This window comes from Sinocyclocheilus anshuiensis, unplaced genomic scaffold (assembly GCF_001515605.1).
Source record: "Sinocyclocheilus anshuiensis isolate Anshui unplaced genomic scaffold, SAMN03320099.WGS_v1.1 scaffold537, whole genome shotgun sequence".
NCBI classification, from domain to species: domain Eukaryota; kingdom Metazoa; phylum Chordata; class Actinopteri; order Cypriniformes; family Cyprinidae; genus Sinocyclocheilus; species Sinocyclocheilus anshuiensis.
Window position 1 is genome coordinate 658,916 of NW_015539854.1, and position 26,230 is coordinate 685,145.

The window sequence follows — 26,230 nt, forward strand, 5'->3', positions numbered from 1 at the left end:
CACAAAGTATTATGAATGTAAATGTAAATTACACAATGTACATTTTATTAAATATGAAACTATACGTTTAAAAAAGAAACTGTACATCCTCACAAAACAACACAAACGTCAAACAACTGTTTCTTGGCATTGTTTTTATTGTAAGATAATTAAAAATCATAAAAATATTTTAAAAACATATGTTTATTCAAATGTTTTCTGCAACAAATGCAACAGTTTACTGATTGATTAGTACTATTTGAGGTAGAGCAGTATGTTCAAATGCTTCTTGATGCAATCCATCAACATTTATAATTAATCACATTTTTTTTTCCAGTCCAAGTCCAAGTATAATAAAAGTCCTTCTTTGAATATTATTGAAGATCCCTTCAAAAGTAGTCCACTTCATGTGTATTCTGGTTATCACAGGAAATTGTTCAGGTTTTCATGTCTATTTGATCTTTCAGCTCCTATATTAGTGGTAACCCATTACATACAGACGCATGCTTATTTGAGTCTATGTAATTCTCTTGATAGCTGCTGCTGATTGGCCCATTCCCGAATGAGCTGATTGGCTATGGCGTAAGAAGGTGGGACCCAGAACAGAGGCAGCTCTCTTCTGGGGTCAGGTGGCGGATTCTGTAGTGCTTCTGTTATTTCTTCATAAGTGAACCAGCGTGCATCTTCAAGTTCTGCCTTGTCAATATTCACCTGTCCATGAACAGTTAAAGCAGTTAAAGGCTGTAGCAACAGCAATGCCTCTACCGTGCTGCCATTGGCTAACATGAGTATATTTTGACATGCCTGAAAGTTTTCCGGGGTTTCAAAATAGTTAATTTCACATTTTAATAACCAATTCTCATCCACATTCTATAAATGACAGAGAAACACTGTATATACATTTGATCAAATTCATTAAAAAGTATTGGAAAAAACAGAATGTAAAAGCAAAGACTTAAACTAGAACTTAATCTAAACTAAACTTTCTTTTCTTCCAGTAAAAAAAAATTACCCACAGGGTAAAAATACACTAATTTATCATACATTAATTAATTATAAGGCCATACAAATGTAACACAATGATGTATAAATACATCATGTAAATAATACACTATATGAACTGATGAAATGTGCCAGAAATTATACACATGCTAAAATAGCATTTATTTTCTTTCACTAAAATAAAAGTCACCATTTTTTTCTTTTGATTTTAGAATGAAAAATCACCTGGAAATCTGCTTGACAAGTTTATAAACAGTTCCCTTTAATAATATAATTTATGTCTTTAATCTGTAGTGTCTCATTATAATAAGTAGTTTAAGGGATCATCCAAGTCTCACCTGTGTTTTGTCTGGGTTTACAGCTGCGTGGCAGGCAAACATAAAGGAGCTTTGTGGGAATGGCCAGTGCTGTGATCCAGAGTACTGAAGGTTCTCCACCTCTAGACCCACCTCTTCTGCCACCTCTCGGTGCAGGGCCTCTTCCACTGACTCTCCTGCAAAATGTTTTGATAGAGCAAAATGGTTAGGTAACTCCAGAGTGATATGGTGTGCACAGCAGCTTGTAATAAAGTGTGACTCACCCATATCACAGAAGCCAGAGAGCGCGCTGTACATGCCTGGAGGAAACATGGCCTGGCACGCCAGCAGACATCTGCTCCCATCAGACACCAGCACGATCACAACAGGTGCCATCTGCAAGTCAAGGACAAACAGCTCATGCTAATGTTTTCATTGTGTACCATAATTTAAGTTCACAATTCACTGTAATCCAAAACAGGATATTCAACGAGAAAATGGATTCATCAGGAATTAATTGGGTTGTAAGGGCATTCCATACCTGAATGGATCCGGATCTAAAGTTGAGGTAAAAAATTTACATACACCTTGCAGAATCTGCAAAATGTTAATTAATTTACCAAAATAAGAGGGATCATACAAAATGCATGTTATTTTTTATTTAGTACTGACCTGAATAAGATATTTCACATAAAAGATGTTTACATATAGTCCACAAGAGAAAATAATAGTTGAATTTATAAAAATGACCCCGTTCAAAAGTTTACATACACTTGATTCTTAATACACAGCTGTGGATCATTTTTTGTTTAGTGATAGTTGTTCATGAGTCCCTTGTTTGTTCTCAACAGTTAAACTGCCTGCTGTTCTTCAGAAAAATCCTTCAGGTCCCACAGATTCTTTGTTTTTGTTTTTTTCATTTTGAACCCTTTCCAACAATGACTGTATGATTTTGAGATCCATCTTTTCACACTGAGGGACTCATATGCAACTATTACAAAAGGTTCAAACGCTCACTGATGCTCCAGAAGGAAGCACGATGAGTTAAGAGCGTAAACTTTTTGAATTTGAAGATCAAGGTAAATTGATCCTATTCTGTCTTCTGAGAAACATGTAACTATCTTCTGTATCCACATACTGTACAAAATCTGTGTCATACATTATACATTAACATGATTTTGTATTAAAATAATTTATCTTGGGTAATTTATTTTGAACCAAAAATGTTATTTCTTCCATCAAACCACATATTTACAACAAAATAACTAAAGAATTGTTCATTTGAAAATGTTAAATTACATAAAGAAAAAGTGACATCATTTCAGTTTTCAGAGAAGCCAAGTTCAAAAGTTGGCAAGTTAGCGTCTAATTTAACATTAATAATTGACTTAATATTTAACTACAGATAATGTATCTAACTGTCTAAGACAGCAAAAGTTAACATAAAATGTGGTTGAAGAAAACTTTGAGGGAAAAATTGTAGCAAATACAAAAGTGATGGAAAAAGTTAAGTATTTTTTTGTTTTAATAAAAGTACAGTGTAACCTAATTTAGTATTTTGAGTAAATGTAAACAAATATATAACAATGTATAATAAATAATGAGTATCACTGACTGACTCATATTGCGAAAGGGCAAAATTACTTAGCAAAGACAAATTAAGTCTTATTGAGTGTAAAGAAAAAAATATTTACCTACCACTCATAACTTCTTGGTGTATCTTGGACACTGAGCTAACAATTCTAAATAATCTGGCACAATACTTTGCACCTCATATTTGACACATCTGTGCACATCCATTAGTCAAAGGCCTAAATGTTTTGTTTGCATTCTTCAAATTTGTAAAAACTCAAGAAATCTAGACATTTTCCTCAAAGACAGAGACACAGCAAAATCTAGTAATAAAGAAAACAGCTGAGATTTCCTTGAGATGTCATTACAAATCCTCCAACAAACGCTTGCTGTTCTTACTCTCTTAGAGATAAACATCTGCAGTGTGACCCAAATCAGTGTTTTCATTCACAACAATGACTCTACACTTTATAGATATTTTACCTTAAGCTCCTCTGCAGTTCCTGACTGATTCATTGGCCCTTGAAGGATTTGCTTGGCTCTGTGCTGCTGTCTCCCAGAGGCCACGCGAGACCCGAGACCCGGCTGGACACAGAGCGCTGGATTTATGGGAGAGCGAGAGACAGAAGGGGACCAGATTAGACAGGTTAATAATCTGCCCTTGGTCCTGGACTTTACTCCCCCTGTCTGTGCTCATCAAAAGGCCGACAGTGGGAACACAACAGGAGCTGTGTTCATGAAGCAATGGGACGTCTCATTTGAATGTGAACCACAGGGCTCTTAAAAACAGAACATGTGGGGTTATTCTTCAGGGCAAAGATTTTTAAACGGTTATCTAATAGACACTTATCTTAAAGCTTTAAAGTAATCATCTTCTTCTTTAGAAGTGTGTGGTCTATAGCAAAAAAAATGTGAACTGCATTGTTATAGCTGTTAAAGAGCATCAAAATTAGGCAAGATAACCCCTCCTGCAGTCCCCGGTGTGTCCGGTACATGGACCTCAGTAGATCCATAGCTAATAGCTAGCAGTACAAACCTTAGGTGCAAACTTTCCACTGTACTCTTGGACGCACCCACATTGCAATAACGAACACGTGATTTCACATGGTTCACACCTAGATGTGACAGATCTGTGGAAGTTTCTATTCACTTCTGTGAGCAATAGAGTGCGCTACACATCAACTACTGAATCAATGGCTCTTCATCTGTGTGAACCTGTGAATTAGAGCCGATATAGTTAATCTGCATCTAATATTTTGCCAGTAAAACCAGACAGGGTGGCCAGGATCTTTGTAATAACGACCCAGTGTACATTATCCACTTAGCCTAGAACACAGATACTTACCTGATAAATCTATAAATAGAAATTAATATTTTTCTGAGATAAATAGAGATCTATTCTGAGTTATATTATTCTGAGTAACTTGTTTAAGAAATTGGTTGCATTTGACCGCGAAACAGCGTGACTGACCAATTAGGCCTACTCCACACAGAACTATGTAATAATAAATTAAACTAAAAACGTATTGGTACTTATAAGTACCACAGTTATAATAAAACTACAAAGGGTTTTTTGCAAAATATCAAATATTTCAAGGATTAAATAGCCTACAAGACTTTCACAAAGGCCTTCACAAAATGGTTTGATTTAAGTCCAACTAAAACGTTTACATGAGATTTTAAACATGCTGATATGGTTAATGACAGCTATACTATTAAAATCGATTTGGTGATTAAAATTGAGCTGAAAGAAAATGAAAAGAAAATGAACTATAAACATTAGATGAAAACATTCAACTTGAAAATGAAAACTATTTCATTGGCAACTAATTCAATAAGTTTGAAGTTTAAGTAGTAAAATTATTAAAACTGAAAGAAAAATGAAAGGCATCCACCTAATTCTTCAACGGAAGTAAGCGTTTTCTGTGAATGTGCGAGACTTCCGGTTTATCAGCCGCCGTAGGGAAATGTCGAGAAGAATAACAGTAAAGCGCAGTAAACTGTTTGCACTACAAACCAGTGTGTTCATGATTAAGATCAAAAATTAAAATAATATGGTAAGACACACCAATTTGTAATGTCAAGCAGCAAAAAAAGCTGTTTTGTACAGCTAAAAATAGCTGGAAGCAGATGACACCGGAAGCCATAGCCATAAAATTTACAAATGGCCGCTAATCTCGCGTACATTACTAATACTCTATTCACTGTTACTTGCTTTAATGGCGGATGTGTGTCTACCTTTGAGTGCAGGTGAGGACACGTTCGAGCTGCATTCGGTGCAGCTCGAGCTGGAGGACAAGTCTTAACTTTTATAAAGAATATCTCTTTGGATTTGAGACTTTAGTCTTTGCAACTTTACAGATCTTCTTTATGCACCAAGAGCTTGTAACACTTCAAAGAGAAAGGAAAAATTGAAATCGCATCATATGACCCCTTTAACTTATTTTGTCTTCTGGGAAACATGTCATCTTCTGTAGCTTCTGAAGGGCAGTACTAAATGAAAAAAAAAAAAAAAAGAAGATATTTAGGCAAAATAAGAAAAATGTACACATCTTCATTCTGTTCAAAAGTTTACACCTTAATGCAGAATTTGTGTGACCTGAAGGATTTTTCTGAAGAACAGCAGGCAGTTTAACTGTTCAGGACAAACAAGGGACTCATGAACAACTATCACCAAAAAAAAAAAAAACTGTGGATCCTTTTGATAACAACACAGTATTAAGAATCAAGTGTATGTACATTTTTGAACGGGATCATTTTTATAAATTCAACTATTATTTTCTCTTGTGGACTATATGTAAACTTTGTATGATCCCTCTTATTTTGCTAAAATAATTAACATTTTGCAGATTCTGCAAGGTGTATGTAAACTTTTGACCTCAACTGTATCTAAGCCTAGCAACCACCATATGACTAGCATAGCAAAACTCTCATAACTCCTGAAAAATACCCTATCAACTGCTAACAACACACAAACAACCACCCAGAAAGCCCTAGCAACCACATAGCAATCTATCTATCTGTCTGGAAGTCTGCAATGCCTTAAAACTTTCAAAATGTTAAGTTTTTAACCTACTTTAAGCTTAAAACTGGTTCAAAGCTTTTAAAACGGCATTACATTTAAAACCACTTCAGGCTTAAAACCTTCAAACTTCAAGCTTTTCAAACTATTCATGAATGAAAATTCATATTTGAAAATAAAAAAATGACCATTTTATTTTGACGTTTACTATAAAAGAATTGTATTTTTATTTAACACTCCCTTTTCACACTTTATAATTTTGTTTATTATTTTATTTAAAAAAATAAAAAAATAAAGTGCAATAATATTTTCATCCCTATTATTATTATTATTTTTTTTTTAAATATAGTTATATTTAATGGGTCACACTATGTGCAGTGTGAGGACCAAACCAAATCTCCAGGTGCTCTTATGAGAACCAGGCTGAAAAACTTATGTGCACCCCTGGTAATATACCATTATTTAATACATTTTTCAGAGTAGAACAGCACATTCATATTATTCAAATCTGCACTAGTGAAACAATTATTACAGGAATTACAGTATTTGAAAAATCAGACAGTGCTTTCTGTCAAATGCCATGCATGTGTATATTGTGGCAGTTGTCTGACATCGTGAAAAGAACCTGTTTAGCTTACTTTGGGGTAGTAGGTGATGCCACTGCTGTGACAAACTCTGAAACCTCCCGATTGGTTCCTGACGGTAGGCTGCCCAGTGGCACTGCAAAAGCAATTGGTCTGGTGCCATCGAAGGAGAGCTGGTCCCTAAAACAAACACCAAATTAAACAGTTTTTATACTAATAACTTCTTAGAGATGGTCTACATACAAACTGCTCCAACTGTATTCATATAGCAGAACTTTTGTTTTTTCTTTTGTGACAGAAGCAGCAACAGATTATTTATTCCATATTATGACATATAACCAAGTGAAACGAATTACTGAAAAAGGAAAAAAGGCAGGGACTTGGTTCTTTGCATCAGCTGTTGATTGGATGAAGGCAGATCTGAATGCAAGCTTGCAGCCAGTTGTAAGAAAGTGGTGGGGTTTTAGCAAATGACTGAAGAAGTCGGTCATTTCACCAGAAGGTCCAGTTAATCATTAATATGCATGTAGAAAATCGATCATTTTCATTAAATGTTATGAACATGCAACCTGTTTTCCGAAATCAATTATAACTGGGCACAAAATCAACATGACATTTCAAAGCGATTACAATGCACTAGCATGACTAATTATTTAGAAACCTAAAGTACATACTTTGGCTGCAAGAGGAGACTCTGGTCCAGGTATCATGAAGAAAGCTTTCCTAAGGTCCACAAACATACCTCTACACTCGTGCTCCAATGCACTGCGGTCTAAATCACCTACAGTGAGAAGAGATCTCCATGAGCTGACATTTATAGTGTATAAAGTAATATACAGTTTTCAGTATAGTATAGTATACAGGGTTCCCATGGTCACCTGGAAATATTAACATTGTTTTCCAGGCCTGGAAATGAATAAGAACTTCAAATGTCATGGAAATTCCAGGAACAATCAAACACCACTCACATTCCCATTCCTATAGCGTTCCTGTAGCTCAAACAGTAGAGCACAGAGCTAGCAACACCAAAACAATGTACTGTAAGTCAACAAATGCAACGTAAGTCGCTTTGGATAAAAGCGTTTGCCAGATGTGTGAATGAGATTTCATACTGATGCATTTTCCAGTTGTAGAATGTTCTGTTTTAAACAATATTTATATAGTACTGTATAGTAATGGATATATTAACTGACCTACTTCCAGTGAGAACTGTGGTTCATTCTTGTCAGTGCATCCCAGAAGAAAAGATTCATTAACAATGTGTTTGTCCTTTCCAATTTTTTCAAATATTTGTTCCAAATCTAGAGAAATGGGTATACAATTATAAAAATGTATATGCAAAATCCTTCTATTTATGTAACAGAAGAATTTAAATGGAGCTGTATTGAAACCTGAGGTTTTTAGAGAAGCCAATTTGTAACCACTGCCACAGCTAGTCTTTCGCAGTAGAGGAGAAAGCTTATGATACAGTAGAACCTTCCCAGACTTCAGTGCCTCTCGACATGCTTCATCGTCCTCCTTTAATCTCATGAGGTACCTAAACAAGAATATTATACTTTATATTAAAAGATTAAAAAAAAATACTTGAATTGTACAAAATTTATGCTGGGAACTACTACAGATAATACTTAATAATACCAACAACTATTCATTATCAATTAATAATAATAATAATAATAACAATAATAAAATTAAGAAGTTCTCAAAAAAAGTGACAGATCAAAAGTTGAGGTACATAAAAAATTTGAACACACCAATCACTGTTTCATGTATTTTTGTTAATGAGGTCATTCACCTTAAAAATCAACACATAAAAAGATAAAGAAAACAAAGCCTGTTTAGGACTCTTTGCATTGTTTTTTTAAACAAAAAATCAACAGAATTGATCATTTGTATACAGATGTCACATTGCAAACTGTTTTCATTTTCTTATGTGTTAGCTATTAAATATATTTTCTTGTCTTTTTTTTTTTTTTTTCAAATATGACCTGGACATGTTCGTGAGAGGTTTCGGGAGATTTACAGTGCTTCAGTAAATGATATTTCCAGCCTACTCCAGTGGTATCCTATTTCTTATTCAGTGTTGGGGGTAATATATTACAAGTAATGCAAGTTACGTAATCAGATTACTTTTTTCAAGTAACTAGTAAAGTAACGCATTACTTTTTAATTTACAAGAGAATATCTGAGTTACTTTTTCAAATAAGTAACGCAAGTTACTTTTTTTTTTCAATTTATTAATTGACAGCTCTCCTGTCTAACGTAACGCATTACTTTCCATAAAAAAGTAACTAAGTAACGTATTTAGTTACTTTTTTAATGGAGTAATGCTATATTGTAATGCATTACTTTTAAAAGTAACTTTCCCCAACACTGTTCTTATTATAAATTAATGTATTTTGAAGAAGACAGACCTCATTCGAGAAACATATCCAGAGATGGAGCGTGATAGCACCAGGTTACAGCTGAATAAATGCTTGAATGACTGCAGCATGTCTGAACGGTAATGCCTGTATGTTCAATACAAAGGGTTTAACATTGACATTGATAATTTAAAATTGACATTGAACTTTAAATAGTTCAACAGTCATGCTAGGTGTAAGAGAGAACTTGCCCTTGAAACAAACGTAAACTGGCAGTGCAGAATCTTCTTTCAGTATCAGGGTTTCCTGTAAATAACAGTTTCTTTGATTTTGTTCGTGGAAAGGCACTGTCAGGCGAATGACACAAAAACACATAACTTATAGCCTATATTTGTAACAGAACACACCGTCGTATAGACACAGGCTACTACACCGCAAATACTTCAAAGAGTTTTGTTTCGTAAAACTTTGTCGCTCTCCACTCCAGCAAGCCTTCAGTTTACATTACATATAGCACCCTAAGTAATAGGCCTATACTGTCATAAATAAATATGATTGTTGGTATAGCCTACTCCTGCAAACGACGCCTGCGCGTAACATGCACGACGTCAGTACGTCAGTACGTCATCAAGAGCGTGCCAGCGGCGAAGTGGAAACAGAGATCATATACATTATACATTATTTATATTTTTATGTCTGTACATCATTACAGTAACAAAAGGTACCAAAAGCATCTGCTTTTTGGATATGCGTTTGGATATTCCTTTTGAAAGAAGTGTGCTTAATTGTATTTGTGCACTTGTAGTCTTTACATCTTTTTAAAAACAAAGGCTGCTTGCAGATAACGTAATATCAATAAAATAAAAGGGCACGTAAGTGTAGGCTACATAAAGAAAGCACACTTTCATGACTATGAAAACATACTTAAGAACACTTTTTAAAAAGTGCATTTGAAATAATCTCAAATCAACAGGTTTATTTTAAAGTGTATTTAAGTCATAATCTTTTGTCTTGCTTGAAAGAAGTAGCCTACACTTATTTTGATGTGCTGACTTACGTACAAAAGCACAATTTTAGCTGCTGTTTGATATTACATTTAAATTTGATGCACTTATATTTAGTGTACATTTTATAATACATTTAAATGCAATTGCAATTAAGCCTGTGAAAACATTCAGTTAGTATATACTTAGCTATTATTTCCTTACTAAATACTCTTTTTAAAAAATGCTAAAGTGTACTATTTTTCACAAGGGATGCAGATTAGATATGCGTAATATTCTTTTTGGACATTTAATTATGGTATTCACTGAAGCACCTTGAAATGTGCACATAGACCTACCATGTAGCTGTATATAATATCAACAGTTATTCAACTCAGTAGCACAAGTTTATCAACGTATTATGGCATGTGATAGTTGTCATCACTGTACCACATACTTACAATAAATATCTATAACATTTTTACAACTTTCATTTATTTATTTTAATGACTTATGCACGTGTTTTGCTTTTTTTTTAACCTTTGTCTCAGATCTCCAGTGTTGAAATGTGAAAATCCATTATGTAAATATGAATTATCCCATTATGCTCTCAAATAAAAAAAACAAGCAGATCATTTCAATGGACCTCCTCATTGCGTGAAAATGATGATACTGATAATATGAAACTGATAATATGATTTATTTTCAAAAATTGCGACTCAGTTGGACCATCATTTTCACCACAATACACAATTTTGTCAAAAGTTTGTCAAAACTTGTCTACCAAGTTCTGTAAGATATGCTTGAAAGGAATATGAGCCATGTCACCCATTAAACAGGGTTGAGTTTCCCAAAATCATTATTCCTAAATAGACCTGAGAGACCATTTGTATCAATGGTAAAAGTAATAAAAGCCTATAGTACATACAACATTTGAAATGCAGATATTCCAGTATTTCAGGAGTGTGTTGGGAGACTGCAGTACAGTTTGTCTTTATGAACAGTAGATGGCGCTGCAGCTCAATCATTTGTCTTCTGAAGTTCTATCCACAGTTCAGCAGCGCTGATTTCCACAGCTCAGTCTGTAGCAAACGAGCCGCTGAGGAACGAGAGAGGAAGAGGAGCTAACCAAACAACATTGTCCGATTTTGCAATATCGACGCACTCCAGGGAGGAACAGTAAGTTGCCCTGTTTATTACGCTTCAGTAAACATATCTAGAGATGATTGCATACTCTCACTATCACAGACACGGACTCGAGACACTCTAGAAAGTTCCCCGCATATTTCCATAGTTTTCCCGTTCCGTGTGCTAAGTTACCATTGCTCGCTTTCCTTGTAAAATGCCGGGTTGTTAGCACATTTTCTTATATTTATAATTTTTTTTCTCGTGGGGCGTAGATTTTATCAATTGTTGAAACCACACTGCGATCATGAAATCACATACAACGTTACATCACTTTACATTAGATTCCGGATTATCTTCGAATAGTTTGTTACGGGAGTATAACATATAAACTGATATTTATAATATGTAATATGGTGTTAATAAAGTCAAGTTTACTTATTTATTAAATCATTGTACCAAATGATGTTTGGTTTCATTTGAGAATGAACTGGTTTTAAGAAAACAAGAGTTTTTCTCTTTGTATCTGTTCTGAAAATATGAACAGGCTAAAGATATTCAAAGATAATTTGCAGCGGTGAAAAGATACAGAAAAACACGTTTACTTTAACGAAGTAAGAAGTTAGTATAGTAAGTTACAGTTACAGTGTTTGGGTGATGTACTGGGGGAGGGGAATGGACGTGGCACTCAGTCCTCCTCCATTTACAGATATCCCGCTAACTGTAAATCATTGTAATAATAAGTTTTTATAACCTGTTATAATGTTACGATTTTTGTCACTCGGGTTAACATCAGAGCAGACTATTCTGTTTGCACAAGTATACTTGTACTTCGAAAAATAACTCTTGTTGTACCATGGTATTACCATGGTACATTTTTTAAAAACTGACCAAAACAAAACATGGTACATATATTAATACTGCTGTACTTTTTTATTAGTGGTATGGATACATTTCTGTCTGACTGACCTTTAAAATTAGACCCTAAAAGTCAAGTTGTTAGTTTGCATGCTCAGTCATATTAAATAATAAGCCTATTTCTGACTGAAAGTTTACAGATATCCCGCTAACTGTAAATCATTGTAATAATAAGTTTTTATAACCTGTTATAATAATGTTACGATTTTTGTCACTCGGGTTAACATCAGAGCAGACTATTCTGTTTGCACAAGTATACTTGTACTTCGAAAAATAACTCTTTTTGTACCATGGTATTACCATGGTACATTTTTTAAAAACTGACCAAAACAAAACATGGTACATATATTAATACTGCTGTACTTTTTTATTAGTGGTATGGATACATTTCTGTCTGACTGACCTTTAAAATTAGACCCTAAAAGTCAAGTTGTTAGTTTGCATGCTCAGTCATATTAAATAATAAGCCTATTTCTGACTGAAAATTTAGTTTTAGCTTATTTGTTTTTCACTGTTACAGTGCACAGTTATCAGATCCAATATGATATTCCAAATCTAAAGCAGTATATTCCCTAATAAACGAGTAATATATTTAAAATGCATTTATTTCATACTAAGTATAGTTTAAATCGATTCACATATTTACCGAAATATCGCTCGAGACTTACTGATATACAAACTGTAATTAAACTTTATTTGGAGTATCACTTGTGCACAATGCACATTTCTTAATATTAAGCCTAAAATGTGTTTTAATATCACTGTTGATGAGGACTGTATGATCTTTGAATAATATCGTTTTTTTAAAAGCAAGTGTACCTAAAGTATATGCAATAGTTCCACTTTAGCACAATTAAATATACTTAAGTTTATCTTTAGTTGGACTTAAGCAATACTTCTGCACAATGAAAGTGCATTAATTTACCAGTTTTACCATACTTTCAAAACAAAAATGAAAATAGGAAAAATATGCAATATGAAAATAATTGAAGACAAAATGTGTTTTATTGAGAAAAAAACAGATTTGGTTTTTAAAAAGCCTTTTTCCAAAAGGTACTTCTGGAAAAAGGGGGGTCGTCTTATAATCAGGGTCGTCTTATATTCGGGCCAATACGGTAATTAATTATGGTTTTAGTGAACTTACTTTTGGTTTTACTTACATTTGACTGAATCCTTGCTAGGACTGGCCTTACTACAAGGGGTGTAGTCCTTTTCTGTTATGGTGACCACATCCACTAACCTTCCCTGACTTCACCCCGGGCTATTGCTTTTTTAGTGTATCCACTGCAGGATTTTAGGCAAGCCTTTTCTGCAAGTTAACACTAGTTCCTTAAAGGTTTAGTCAAGTCACATGTTCTGATCACATTCTTGTCTTTTTGAGTTAAGCATGACATTTTTAACAGGCACTTGTTTTCACGGGAGGAATCTAAAGCGGTTTGTTTGCTACACTGTAAAAAATGACCGTGAATTTAACTGTAAAAGACTGTAAAAATGCTACAGTAAAAACCTGTTAAATGGTTAACGGTAAATTCCCCTACTATATACGGTGAAAATTCCAGCAACCACAGCTGCCGGTTTTTTACCGTAAATTTGACATAATTTTTTTTTCAGTGTACTGTTTTCAGGTGTTATTTGTGTCTGTGCAAATTCCTTGTTTTAGCAGCTGTTTTCGCTCCTAACAAATGGTCGAGCTTTCGGAAACGGCTGGGAAATGCATTTGTAACCTGTTTCGTTGTTGTTTGCTTTTCTGAGTTTTTCTAACTCCAGAAAGCTGAAGTGAAGTTTAGGTCAAGCGACGGTCAGAGCACCGTTTTTCCAGATATGCATTTTAATGATTGAGGAACCGCTGTTTTGCCTTGTATCAGTCAATAACTTTGGTTTGGAAAGTTAAAAGAAGCCCATATTCTTACAGACCCACAATCTGACACATAAAGCTGTTAGTTTCTAGTTTCTCTTTTGGGGTTTTTTGAACAGGTAAAATGAGTGACTCTCAACCTAACCAGACACCCATTGTACGAGTAACCTACTAAAACACAATGAATTGTTCCAAATACACTGCTGCAGTTTCTATTGTGCTTGAAACCACTTATAAACAAAAGTGAATAGAGGTCATATTAAATTAGCGAGATAAACTGAAACTGATATATGTGACCCTGGACCACAAAACCAGTCATAAGGGTAAATTTTTCAAAATTGAGATTTATACATACTCTGCCAAATAAATAAGCTTTCCATTGATGTATGGTTTGTTAGAATAGGACAATATTTGGCCAAGATACAACTATTTGAAAATCTGTAATCTGAGGGTGCAAAAAAATCTAAATATTGAGAAAATCGCCTTTAAAGTTGTCCAAATTAAGTTCTTAGCAATGCATATTACTAATCAAAAGTTAAGTTTTAATATATTTGCTGTTGGAAATGTACAAAATATCTTCATGGAACATGATCTTTACTTAATATCCTAATGATTTTTGGCATAAAAGAAAAATCTATAATTTTGACCCATACAATGTATTTTTGGCTATTACTACAAATATACCCCAGCGACTTAAGACTGGTTTTGTGGTCCAGGGTCACATATGAGCAATGTTAACTTGTGCCCTATGATACTAGGATGAGTTACACTTAAAATTTGGGTTTTGTTCAAAAGTGCAAGAAATGCATTTATTCGATCAAAAAGTACAGTAAAACAATAATAATGTAAGATATTATCACATTATTATTATAAATTATTATATTATTATTTTCATTATAATTGTGATCAATTTAATGCATCCTTGCTATATAAACATATATTTATTAATTTATAGAACTATTTTCCATTGGCATTCAGTTTTTTGAAGCACTGTTTTGGGATTCTTATCTTGCATACTATTTATGATGGATGGAATGCAAAAAAATATATAAAAAATGAGGGAAGGAAGAAGTTTGTGCAATCTGCTCAGTTGTTCTGCTCTATTTATAAATTGAAGCTACAGGCTAACTGAATGCAGTCAAGCTGATGGCGGTGAGCTGGCAGCCCCTTCTTGTTTCACAGTGCCAGTGGGATTTCGTGTGGACAATATGTATGGCTCAGAAAAACTCGTCACCCCGCATGTTCTTGTACGCTTCACTGCAGAGTAATAACTGCTGAAATACATATGGCAGCTGTGAGAAGTTTATTATTCTGTAATGGTATCAAAGGGCTAGTTCACCCAAAAATGAAAGTTCTGTCATCATTTACTCACCCTCAAGTCTTTCCAGACCTGTATGACTTATTTTCTTCTGTGGAATATAAATGTCTGATTGTTGTTTCCCCTCACACAATGGAAGTCAGAGCTATTTGGTTCCCAGCTTTCTTCACAAACTGTTATTTCTGCAGAAGAAAGAAATACAGGTTTGAAATGACATAAACTTTCATTTTTGGGTGGACTGTCTCTTTAATAAACACTTAAGCAACTTACACATGGGTTATAAACTTCCCTTTTTTTTGAGAAAATGATTTGTTGAACTCGATAGACTTTCTTTATCACTTTCTGATTTACACGGTTTCTGGTAAGGTGTGTGTGTGTGTGTGTGTGTGCGTGTGTGCGTGTTTGTAGCTGTGTGTACATTTGACTTTACAGCTCAACTATTTTTCATCTAGATGTAATGATTTGGATTCTTCATTCAGATGCAGTGTGCCCATGTTTTGCATAAACTATTAACCACTTCCATATCCAAGAATTTTTCGATGGGAATTTGCTATTTGACTAGAGTTGATCGACTGGTCTAGGTGAACTAACTTCTTCTGGTTATGTGTTGCTGACACACACAATAATACATTTTTATTTTTAGCAATGCATTATTATATTTTGTTAGAAGCATTCTTTTAAATTATACACTTACTAAACAGAGCAAACAAACCAAACAATATAACAACAAACACAGAGTACTTAATACAAAGACAGCATAATAAAAAAGCCTAGAGCGATGATGCTGCACACATGCTGATCCACCTGTACAAACAGAATATACCTGGAATCAAATTGCTTTTCTAACTTGGTTTTATGACAGTATAGCACCCACAAGTTGCCATGGACAATAGTCCCGTGCTATTTTGGTATTATTTATATTATTTTAGTTTTTATTAAAAAGAAAATGTAAAAAAAAAAATATTTATTGTTTTTTTTTACATTTCTCAGTTTTCATTTTATTTGTAGTTACATTTTTAATACGTTTTTAAGTATTGTTTCTGTTCTTTTTAAATATTACTATTTAAGATTAATTTTTATTTAAATTTTAGTTTTTATTTATTTCTAGTTAGTAATTTTAGTGATTTAATTTAAACTTATTTCAGTTAGTTGCAAAGGTAAATTGATATTTTAACCTTTATTTTAACGAACAAAGTGTATTTAATAGTTGTAGTTTTATTTATAACCCTGCAACAGTGCAAAGTATTGCAGAGAGCTATGTATAATTTTATAATCTAAATCAAAGTTTTTCTCTTTCAGGTTGTTTGTTGAAAAGGGTGAAGATGGGAGTTAGGAGTGTGTGCTGTATTTTACTCATTTCTCTGCTAAAGTCTTCTTTTGCTCACAATGACTTCTTCACATCCATTGGTATGCAACCTTTTCACCTTTTTATAAATTGATGTTTGAAATGTTCCTGCAGGTTCTAACAGGTAACATAAGCCTCCAAACCCATGTTCATGAATATTTACCACTGATTATACATTAACAGAACATTAGAAGATGCAGCTGACAGTAGGCCTGTCGCAATAATCAATATATCGACTTATCGCGCAATATATGTACATGACCTCAATAATTTTTGGTGACGCAATATATCGCCCATTATATTTACTTAAAAATTAATGCCACCATGTTTTGTACATTCCACATGCGCCTGTGTCTTTTGCAGCTTCTCGAGCATAACGTGGTGTAGTTGGTGCTAGTTCAAATTTAAATAATGTTTCTACAAACAAAGTTTCATCTGCAGATATGATCTTGTTTAGGGATCTGTGCCTTTGTGCATACGGACATCTGACTGCTAAGTAGTGATAGTGTTTTTCAGCAATAGTGTGCACCCTTAATTTACAGAGAAAAGAAGGTCCGGGAAAAATCTGTAGATGGAAAAATCTCCAGACAAGTTCTTTGTGCATTTTTCTTTTTTTCTACTTGTTACTTTGCACTTTTTGTTAGAAAATGTTTATTTACTATTTATTCAGGTTTTTTTAAGGTATCTAATATTTTGATACTTAATTTCCATGATCTAAATATTCTTAAAAATTAAAAGTTTGTTGTCATTTGGAAGTGTGTAGGCCTTCTTGCATTATTATGCTGTTACATTATGATTATATATTCAGTGGTATAAAATGGTCTTTAAAATGACAATAATATCGCTTATCGCAATTATTTCTGGGGCAATATATCGCACAAACAAAAAGTTGTTATCGTGACAGGCCTAGCTGACAGGTGTTGTGGAGAACTAGACCGGTCATTCACTAATCACTGATGCTCATTTGAGTTCTGTCCTGGCAGGTCACATGACAGATTTGCTGTACACAGAAAAAGACCTGGTGACGTCATTGAAAGACTACATCAAAGCAGAGGAGAGCAAACTGGAGCAAGTGAAACAGTGAGTAATATCTGTTGATACAGTATCAACATTAGGCATATAACACGTATACCAGGTATCTGTAACAACAGGTATAACTCATCCCTGTTTGAATGGGCAAGGAGTGATTTCTGAATGTGAAAAAAACAATAAATAATAAAAAAATAAAACAAATAAAAATAAACATCTTATATATATTTATACAACAGTTTTTTCTGATCCTCGAATCTGATTGGCTGATAAGAGTGTGATATTAGAGTCCAACAGAACTCCACAACTGTTTCACCGCTGTATCACTCCGCTTCAGTGTTGCCAACTTAGCGACTTTTTTTCGCTAGATTTAGCAACTTTTCATACCCCCCTAGCGACTTTTTTCCAAAAAAGCAAACAAACCTTAGCGAGTCTCTTTGACTCACTGGTACTGCCACACGAGCGCAAGATCTTACTTTCACAGCGCGCACACCTCTCTCTTTCTCTCTCTCTCTCTCCGTCTGCTCTGTAGAGAGGAGCAGCACTTTCAGTTAAATTAGATATGATGTTGCTTCTCTAATTTTACATGCAAATATAGCCAAAAACACGGCACAGGAATTGTCTTCGTCTTTGCTTATATTATGTGTATTTGATTTCATCAGACGACGGCTTGATTATAAATCAGGATTTTTGTGCAGATTAACATCTTGGAAGGGAGAGCTGGTTATGTAGTCTTAAAGGGCCACATTTCAGTCACTATTTCATATTTATCCCATTGACTGACAACAGAAAGAGTAAATTATATAAATGAAAACCGTTTTATTGAGAATTTGGCTAAATTAAAATACAGTATGTGAGCACAGAGAGGCAAACAAATGTAAAAGGCAATACGACGCGATGACGGCATGAATATGCTAATTAACGTATGACATCATCTGGTGACTTTTCAAACTGGCTTTAGCTACTTTCCATTGAAAGTTGGCAACACTGCTCCACTTGCTGAAGTTGCCGTATTTCTCACAGCGAGTGTCATGGCGGATGGCAAAATCCACTATAATTGTAAAAATAATACTGTTTTGTGTCACGGAATGTAGTTTTAAGAGTTTTTTAGGTAAAAATGTACTTGTTTGGACTTCAAATATGCGGTTTGTTAATAAAGATAACGTCTATTTGAAAATTAGCTTCAATGTTTCTGGAGATGTGAGCTCCAGGACGTCAGCGGCCGTTTAGCGCTCATAAACCCGCCGAAAGCGCCTCACCTCGGCCAGAACTTCTGGAATTTGCAGCTGGCTCTGATGTCTCTATAGTGGTTAAACGTGAGATATAATTTGTTTTGGTTAAATGTAGGGCTGTTAACGTGTTAACGCATGTGATTAATTCAAAACCCTTAACGCGTTCAAATAATTTTACGCAATTAACAAGATTACTGAAACACAATTTTTATTCTAAGCCTTTTTCCCGATTTCGCTTCTCTGTTTGCAATCAGATCATTTTAAGACGCTAAACTCTGGGAAAGTTTTCAGTCCAGTGATCCAGCAAGCGAATCCATTCAAGCAATCAGTCCAAAACAGGGCTAATGTAAAGAAAACCAGGCTGATTACATAAGAGATGGCGGAGAGAATAGATACTCATGTTGCGTTTTCAGTGAATTATTAATTCCAGTGTGTTTCACTTTAAAACACAAGCTCTGTGGTTGTTTCTGAAGAGCGCGAGAGCTCACTAACGCGTCGCGCAGTGTGAAATACAGACTAAACGTAACGCCAAAACATCCCACCACTGTATGATATGCGAACTACGTTTTCTCGGCTGGATAAAGCAAACCAGTTTCTTTTGATGTTGGAGTTTTGATGGTTGAGGATTGCAATCAAGGTAAAGACGATTGCGGTGACATACAGGAGTTGTACACTAAGCATGCGCGAGTCTGTAGATGGCGGAGAGAATAGATACTCATGTTGCGTTTTCAGTGAATTATTAATTCCAGTGTGTTTCACTTTAAAACACAAGCTCTGTGGTTGTTTCTGAAGAGCGCGAGAGCTCACTAACGCGTCGCGCAGTGTGAAATACAGACTAAACGTAACGCCAAAACATCCCACCACTGTATGATATGCGAACTACGTTTTCTCGGCTGGATAAAGCAAACCAGTTTCTTTTGATGTTGGAGTTTTGATGGTTGAGGATTGCAATCAAGGTAAAGACGATTGCGGTGATGTACAGGAGTCGTAAGCACGCGTGAGTCTGATACACCGTGTTTGAGCGCTCTTGATGCACAGATCATATCTTATCACACAAGCCAGTGATAAAGCCTTTATCTCATTACACATGCCAGTGATAAACTGTCATCAGACAATTGATGAGCCATTTTATTTTTTTAGTTTTTTTTTCCCCAGTCTTGTAATGTGGCATTGTTATATGTAGCACCATGGTCCTGGAGCAACATTTCGTTTTACTGTGTACAAGCTGCATGTGATTGAAATGACAATAAAGCCATTCTGACACTGTGTGTTGTCAGGTGGGCTGAGAAGCTGGATGCTTTAACAGCGACAGCCACACAGGACCCAGAGGGGTTTTTGGGTCACCCTGTCAATGCCTTTAAACTCATGAAGAGACTAAACACGGAGTGGGGTGAAGTGGAAGACCTCGTGCTCAAAGACATGTCTGACGGTTAGTTTCACTGTAATTCAACCCATATTAACATCTGTTTATTTAGTATTTACAACTGATACACTTATTATGAAATATTTACTTTAAAATACCAATATTAGGTGACTATAAACTATTCTCAGAAATACTGAAAATAATAGAAAATGCTAACAACACCAAGCAACATGTTAAAAACATTCAAGCAATGCCTTGCAACGTTCTTTACAATCAATAAAAGACTCTTCTTAAGACGTCTAATGAGGTTTTCTGATTTCTAATTTTCGGGGTGGTGGTGTGGCAGGGGGTCTGATAATAGAGTCTGAAGTAGTTGATGTGGTTTCTTTACTACTGAGGTTTAATGCGGTCTGAAGTGGTTTAATATGGCCTGGTTTGTTTTTACTGGCATTTCTATGAATTTTTTCAAAGCTTTAAAACTTTTAAACTGGCTTTGTCAAGCCAACATCAAGGTTTTTCTCGTCAAACTTTACTATTTAGTCATTGCTTGGTATTTTTTGGAGCTTTACAGCCCTAATGTACATTTTTGTTGTATGGAAAAGTCAAAAATGTTTGAAATAATACAAGGTTGAGTAAATGATGACCATTTTTTTATATATATATTTGGGTGAACTATCACAGTTTTTATAAGCACTAGGACCCATTTCTCAGCACTTACGTTACTTTTTCAAAATTTCAAACTTTTCAAGTTTAAAACTTAAAACATAATACAACATTTTCTACATTTCTTCCATAATACCACATTAAAGATATTCCAAATCTAAAAACGAGATACTGTGAAAATGATTAGATGTAGACGAAACACCTACACAGATGTGATCATAACCAAATGATCATAACCACCAATACAAAAGGGTGAAAATTATTTTATACTGTAATGTAAACATGTACCATGTTACATATACTGCAGATAGCTGTCATTCTTATTTTGTGAAAAAAAAAAAACTATAATATATATCAACAAAGTGTGTTTGTTAGGTAAAAGCTTTTGCTAGTTTTATGGAAGAATGAGTTGATTTGAAACATGTATGGTAGTTTTAGTGCATTTTGGATGCAATTTTTTTTTGTTGTGCCAAGCTTAAAGTTGTTTGAGTTTTAAAAAAGTGACTTATGTATTGAGAAACGTGTCCTAGTGATTGTACACTGTAAGTCAAGATGTTCTTATTATATATATTTTTTCTTATTAAAAGATAACCATATTTTCTTCTAGGTTTTATCTCAAACCTGACTATTCAACGTCAGTATTTCCCTAATGATGAAGACCAGACCGGTGCAGCCAAAGCTCTCCTCCGACTGCAGGACACCTATCAACTGGACTCACAGATTATCTCTTCTGGAGACCTGCCTGGTGAGCATGAGCTCTTCTCTTTCCAAACATGCTTCAGATATACCTTTTTTGCATTTGTATGACATCTCATTGCATGTTTTCTTGTAGGTGTTACTACAGGCTTGCCTTTTAAAAGCACCATGACGGTAGAGGATTGTTTTGAGCTGGGAAAAATCACCTACTCTGAAGCAGACTACTACCATACAGAGTTATGGATGGCCCAGGCACTCAAGCAACTGGATGAAGGAGAAGAATCCAGCGTTGAAACTGTGACAGTGCTGGACTACCTCAGCTACTCAGTCTACCAGCAGGGGGAGCTGGAAAGAGCTCTGAACCATACCAAGAGACTGCTGAGTGTGGGTTAGTTTGATCTACAATACTCAATATAAATCATATCACAATATGGCTTAGTGTGATTGTCAAATCGTGCAGACTGTGATTTATATAATATAATATAATATATGCTTTTCTAAATATATATGTTCAAAAAATCAAGCGCATTTTTCATATTGCAATATATTTGACAGAAAAACTGTTCCTTGGCTGTTGCTTAAATGTTGACTATTAGAGATATTTGAGACATTCAACAGTTGTCCAAACTATTACAAAATGTTTAACACATTTATCTCTCCCGTACAGATCCTGAGCACCAGCGAGCACTTGGGAACCTAAAGTATTTTGACTACCAGCTAGCCAAACAGAAGAAGGCTGAGAAGGAGCAGAGTGTCAAGGAAGAGAGCAAGAAAGAACAAGAAAAGACGGTTGGGAAAGGGGAATATCTCCCTGAAAAGAGGAAATACGAGCAGCTATGTAGAGGACAAGGAGTCAGAATGGTGAATAATAAAATACTGTAATGGCTTTATTAACGTAAATATTCACTAGAATGTCACATTAAGCACGAAATGCTGATGCATTAGCTGATTCATTTTTAATATATCAGTGCAGCTCTAGCTCCTCAGCCACCTAATTCAGCCATTTCAGCTGTTTTTTTGTACTTGGCATTGATGTAACTTGACTTATTTATAAAGGTATATGAGGTAATTAATTATTAAAGACAGGACTTTTAATTATTTATGCACACCCAAGGTGGTAATACGGCCATAACACAGCCTATTTTTGTCCATTCAGTCGACCAAAGCTCAATGCATACTGCAAAAATAATTCTTAAAAAAACTAAAATGCTTCAGTGAGATGGCACTTACATAGCTTTAGGCAACCAGCGAATGAGTTTTTCCATGACAGTGCCTACCTGGTTCATCATATTGAAACCAACTTGTAATGCTGTGAAAGAGCATGAAATACCAACCATTTTATTTATTTGTCATGGCCAAGATATAAATGAATTGTCTAATATGTAAATAAATTCTCAATCTTACAGAGCCCTCGCAGACAGAGACGTTTGCTCTGCCGTTACTACAACAGTAACAGACATCCTTTTTACATAATCGGCCCAGTGAAACAAGAGGATGAATGGGATCATCCACGTATCATCCGTTACCATGATATTATATCAGAAAAAGAAATGGAGAAGGTCAAGGAGTTGGCCAAACCAAGGGTGAGTTCAACTTTTATACACATTTTATACACATATACACATATTTATATAACGTTTTGGCCACACACACACACAATTTCTGTGGATAATCTTAAAGGGTCATCATTTACTCACCTCATGATGACTTTCATTGGTCTTAGAAACACAAGATATTTTTAATATTCAATCATAATCTTTGTCCATCCATTGAAAGTCCATGCAAAGGTTTCAAGCTTCAAAAAGTTTATAAAGACAATGTAGAAGTAAAGTCTTCTGAAAAGACATGATCACTTTATATAATGAACAGATTTAATTAAAGCATTTATTTATATGTAAACACTGATCAAGGCACATACATAGAGCACATCAAATATGATGAAGAGAAAGCTCAAATGGACTTTTTTTAATGTCCATTACAAAAACATGCATCCCTAAAATTATTTGAAGGTGCACAAGTATTTTTCCACTGTAACATGAAAGTTTTATCTCTTAAAGGGGTCATCGGATGCAAAATTCACTTTTGTTGTTGTTTGAACATAAATGTGTGTTGGACGTGAGTGTAAACATCCATCCTATAATGATAAAAAGCCACCCAGTGGTTTTTTTTAAATCCCCTTTCTCAAATTAGGCTGTTCTGAGATTCCTGTCAGAATGACATAGTTCTGCACAGGCTCCTCCCACGATAGTTGATTGACAAGGCCGTCTTACCTTAGACCCGCCCTGAGTGAGCTGTGAGCTGTCAGTCTCCGATTAAGTGATTGAGGTGTTTTGTTGTTGGATGTAATAATGAACATAGCAGTCGTCATTTATTCCCGACATCTGAGCCGCTGAAGACGCAGAGGATTAACATTACTTTCGTTTTGAAGGGAACATTTTATCCCCGATCTGCCTAAATGCATCTATATTCGCGCGAATCATTCGTGATCGAGCTTCATCTACACAAGAAGTGAGTATAAGGTTTTTTATGAATCTTTGCAAATCGCCTTTCCTAATATGTGCTAGTTAGCAAGTTTCGCGGCTAAAGTAAACAGTACTGCTGGTCACCCCACAGAAGAGAGGGACGGGGTCAGCAGAGCTCATTAGCATTTAAAGCAACATGGACTAGAACGACGTGCTGAAAACAGCTCATTTTGACAAGGTAAAAAGGGTGTTTTTTTTACACTACCATTGAGAAATTTTAACCAAAGTATGTTATAGACTTTTCATTAAGACCCTAAAGAATCATATCAACTTATATCAAATGGGCATCCGATGACCCCTTTAAAATCTGACAAATATGTTTAAAATGATGTCCACCTATGAGATGAAGACTTCCCTGTTATCAGACACATTCAGTAACAACTGGTGAGCAAAAACCTGTGTATCCATGTCAGTAGTGACAACTGTGAGGTGTAAACAATAGTTTATTTACTGCACCTTGAAATTCATTTGAACTGTAAGTTACACTAGTGTAAACTTACCAGTTCCGACATTTTGAGTTCTTTGGTATTAGTTTCTCAAGGATAATTTTGTGTTAATATAAGCAAGTAAAATCTCCTGAATTTGGAGTTTTTCTATTATGAGAACACTTCTCAGAGTATCACAACCTCTGACCTGAGGCCGTTCAAAGTTATTAGTCCAGAGTGTAATCAAAGGCTCATGTAGAGTTAGAATGCTGGTGCTCAAGTTAATTAGATATCATGACAAACAGAAAGAGTGTGTTGGTCTGTAGTCGGTCACTGAGACTACAGCTGCTGTGTAACCCGTGTACTCTTGGCCGGTTGGCTCAACAGCTGCGCAGAGCCACCATCTCCAACCCCATTACTGGTGTTCTAGAGACTGCCCAGTATCGCATCAGCAAAAGGTAAGGCTCCTGTTGGCCTGTAGCACAGCCAACCCACCAGTTCTCCCTGCTGCATGCTGGAAAAGCAACTAGAGCCCAGACAAAGGGGAATTATATCGCATGCATAGTATGGGTGGGTGGTCCAAAGTCAAAAGTTTGGAATAATGAAAGATGTCGCTTATGCTTACCTCCATGTATTTGATTACAAATACAGTAAAACAGTAATACTGTAAAATAACATTACAAATTAAAAGAACTGTTTTCTATTTTAATATATTTTAAGATGTATTCCTCTGAATTTTCAGCAGCCATTACAGTCTGCAGTGTCACATGATCTTTTAGAAGTCATCCTAATATGCTGATTTGCTTTCCACAAAAATATTAAGCAGCAAAATCTGTTTATAAACACTGATAATAATAAGAAATGTTATATTTGTAGTATATACTTTGACATAATTTGACATAATTCTACTGTTATTGCACAGTACATACCAGCCACCAGCCCATATGCATAATAAATAGATATCCCTATTTGTTTTGCTGTTCTTGGGAATGTTGCTTTTCCACTGCTTCTTTACACACAACAGGTACATAATCAGTGAACTCGGTAGCAGTAGCAGTTCAACCCAGGCAGAAGCTATCCGCAGTGTTACATTTAAACCACCCATGCAGTCCAAGTCCGCAGTTGGTGTAGTTCAGTATAACAACAGAATATAGTGACAGCACCTTTCACCTCTCTCTTTCTATCTCCTCTCTTTTTCTCTGTGCTGGCTCTATAGCTCAGGCGCGCCACCGTGCATGACCCTCAAACTGGCAAACTCACCACCGCCCAGTACAGAGTCTCCAAGAGGTAATGGGTCAAAGATGAAGGGCAGAGGTCAAATCTGTCTGCTCCCCCTTTCCCTCTTTACCCAGAATTCCCTTCGTTGGCCTCAGTCTGTTAAACAGATATTCAGATATCAGTTTGGTGTTCTTCCGACAAAAAATGCATACAGGTGTGGAAAAACATAAGAGTAAGTAAATCAGTTACTGAAAGAGTTTAATTTTCTTAGAAACTAGTGAAACACACTTCAGGGGTCAGGACATGTCTTTACATAAATACACACACACACACATATATATACAGTGGGTACGGAAAGTATTCAGACCCCCTTAAATTTTTCACTCTTTGTTATATTGCAGCCATTTGCTAAAATCATTTAAGTTAATTTTTTTTCCTCATTAATGTACACACAGCACCCCATATTGACAGAAAAACACAGAATCGTTGACATTTTTGCAGATTTATTAAAAAAGAAAAACTGAAATATTACATGGTCCTAAGTATTCAGACCCTTTGCTCAGTATTTAGTAGAAGCACCCTTTTGATCTAATACAGCCATGAGTCTTTTTGGGAAAGATGCAACAAGTTTTTCACACCTGGATTTGGGGATCCTCTGCCATTCCTCCTTGCAGATCCTCTCCAGTTCTGTCAGGTTGGATGGTAAACGTTGGTGGACAG

At 35.2% G+C, this 26,230-nt stretch overlaps 2 protein-coding genes across 3 annotated transcripts in view; one reads left to right on the top strand and one right to left on the bottom strand.

The window, feature by feature from the left end:
* Positions 1–137: 137 nt before the first annotated feature.
* LOC107684766 (nucleoside diphosphate-linked moiety X motif 13-like) lies at positions 138–9,444 on the bottom strand. Its single transcript, XM_016481123.1, has 10 exons — positions 9,391–9,444; positions 9,070–9,165; positions 8,870–8,965; positions 7,847–7,992; positions 7,649–7,756; positions 7,130–7,236; positions 6,510–6,635; positions 1,562–1,673; positions 1,320–1,474; positions 138–690 (listed from the first exon to the last, which is right to left on the bottom strand). The coding sequence occupies exons 3-10, from the start codon at positions 8,947–8,949 to the stop codon at positions 487–489; spliced, it is 1,038 nt and encodes a 345-aa protein (XP_016336609.1). The 5' UTR covers positions 8,950–8,965; positions 9,070–9,165; positions 9,391–9,444; the 3' UTR covers positions 138–486.
* A 1,394-nt stretch (positions 9,445–10,838) lies between these two features.
* The window catches only part of LOC107684765 (prolyl 4-hydroxylase subunit alpha-1-like), a 19,748-nt gene continuing 4,356 nt past the window's right edge, over positions 10,839–26,230 (top strand). Inside the window, exons 1-9 of one of the 2 annotated variants that reach the window (XM_016481122.1) lie at positions 10,839–10,980; positions 16,317–16,424; positions 17,346–17,442; positions 19,901–20,052; positions 21,257–21,394; positions 21,482–21,733; positions 22,013–22,206; positions 22,752–22,928; positions 25,509–25,579. In XM_016481122.1, the coding sequence (XP_016336608.1) occupies positions 16,340–16,424; positions 17,346–17,442; positions 19,901–20,052; positions 21,257–21,394; positions 21,482–21,733; positions 22,013–22,206; positions 22,752–22,928; positions 25,509–25,579 (1,166 nt within the window). In that variant the 5' untranslated portion in view covers positions 10,839–10,980; positions 16,317–16,339. Of the gene's footprint in view, positions 10,981–16,316; positions 16,425–17,345; positions 17,443–19,900; positions 20,053–21,256; positions 21,395–21,481; positions 21,734–22,012; positions 22,207–22,751; positions 22,929–24,679; positions 24,751–25,508; positions 25,580–26,230 lie in introns of both variants that reach the window. The other variant, XM_016481121.1, reaches the window with a different exon arrangement.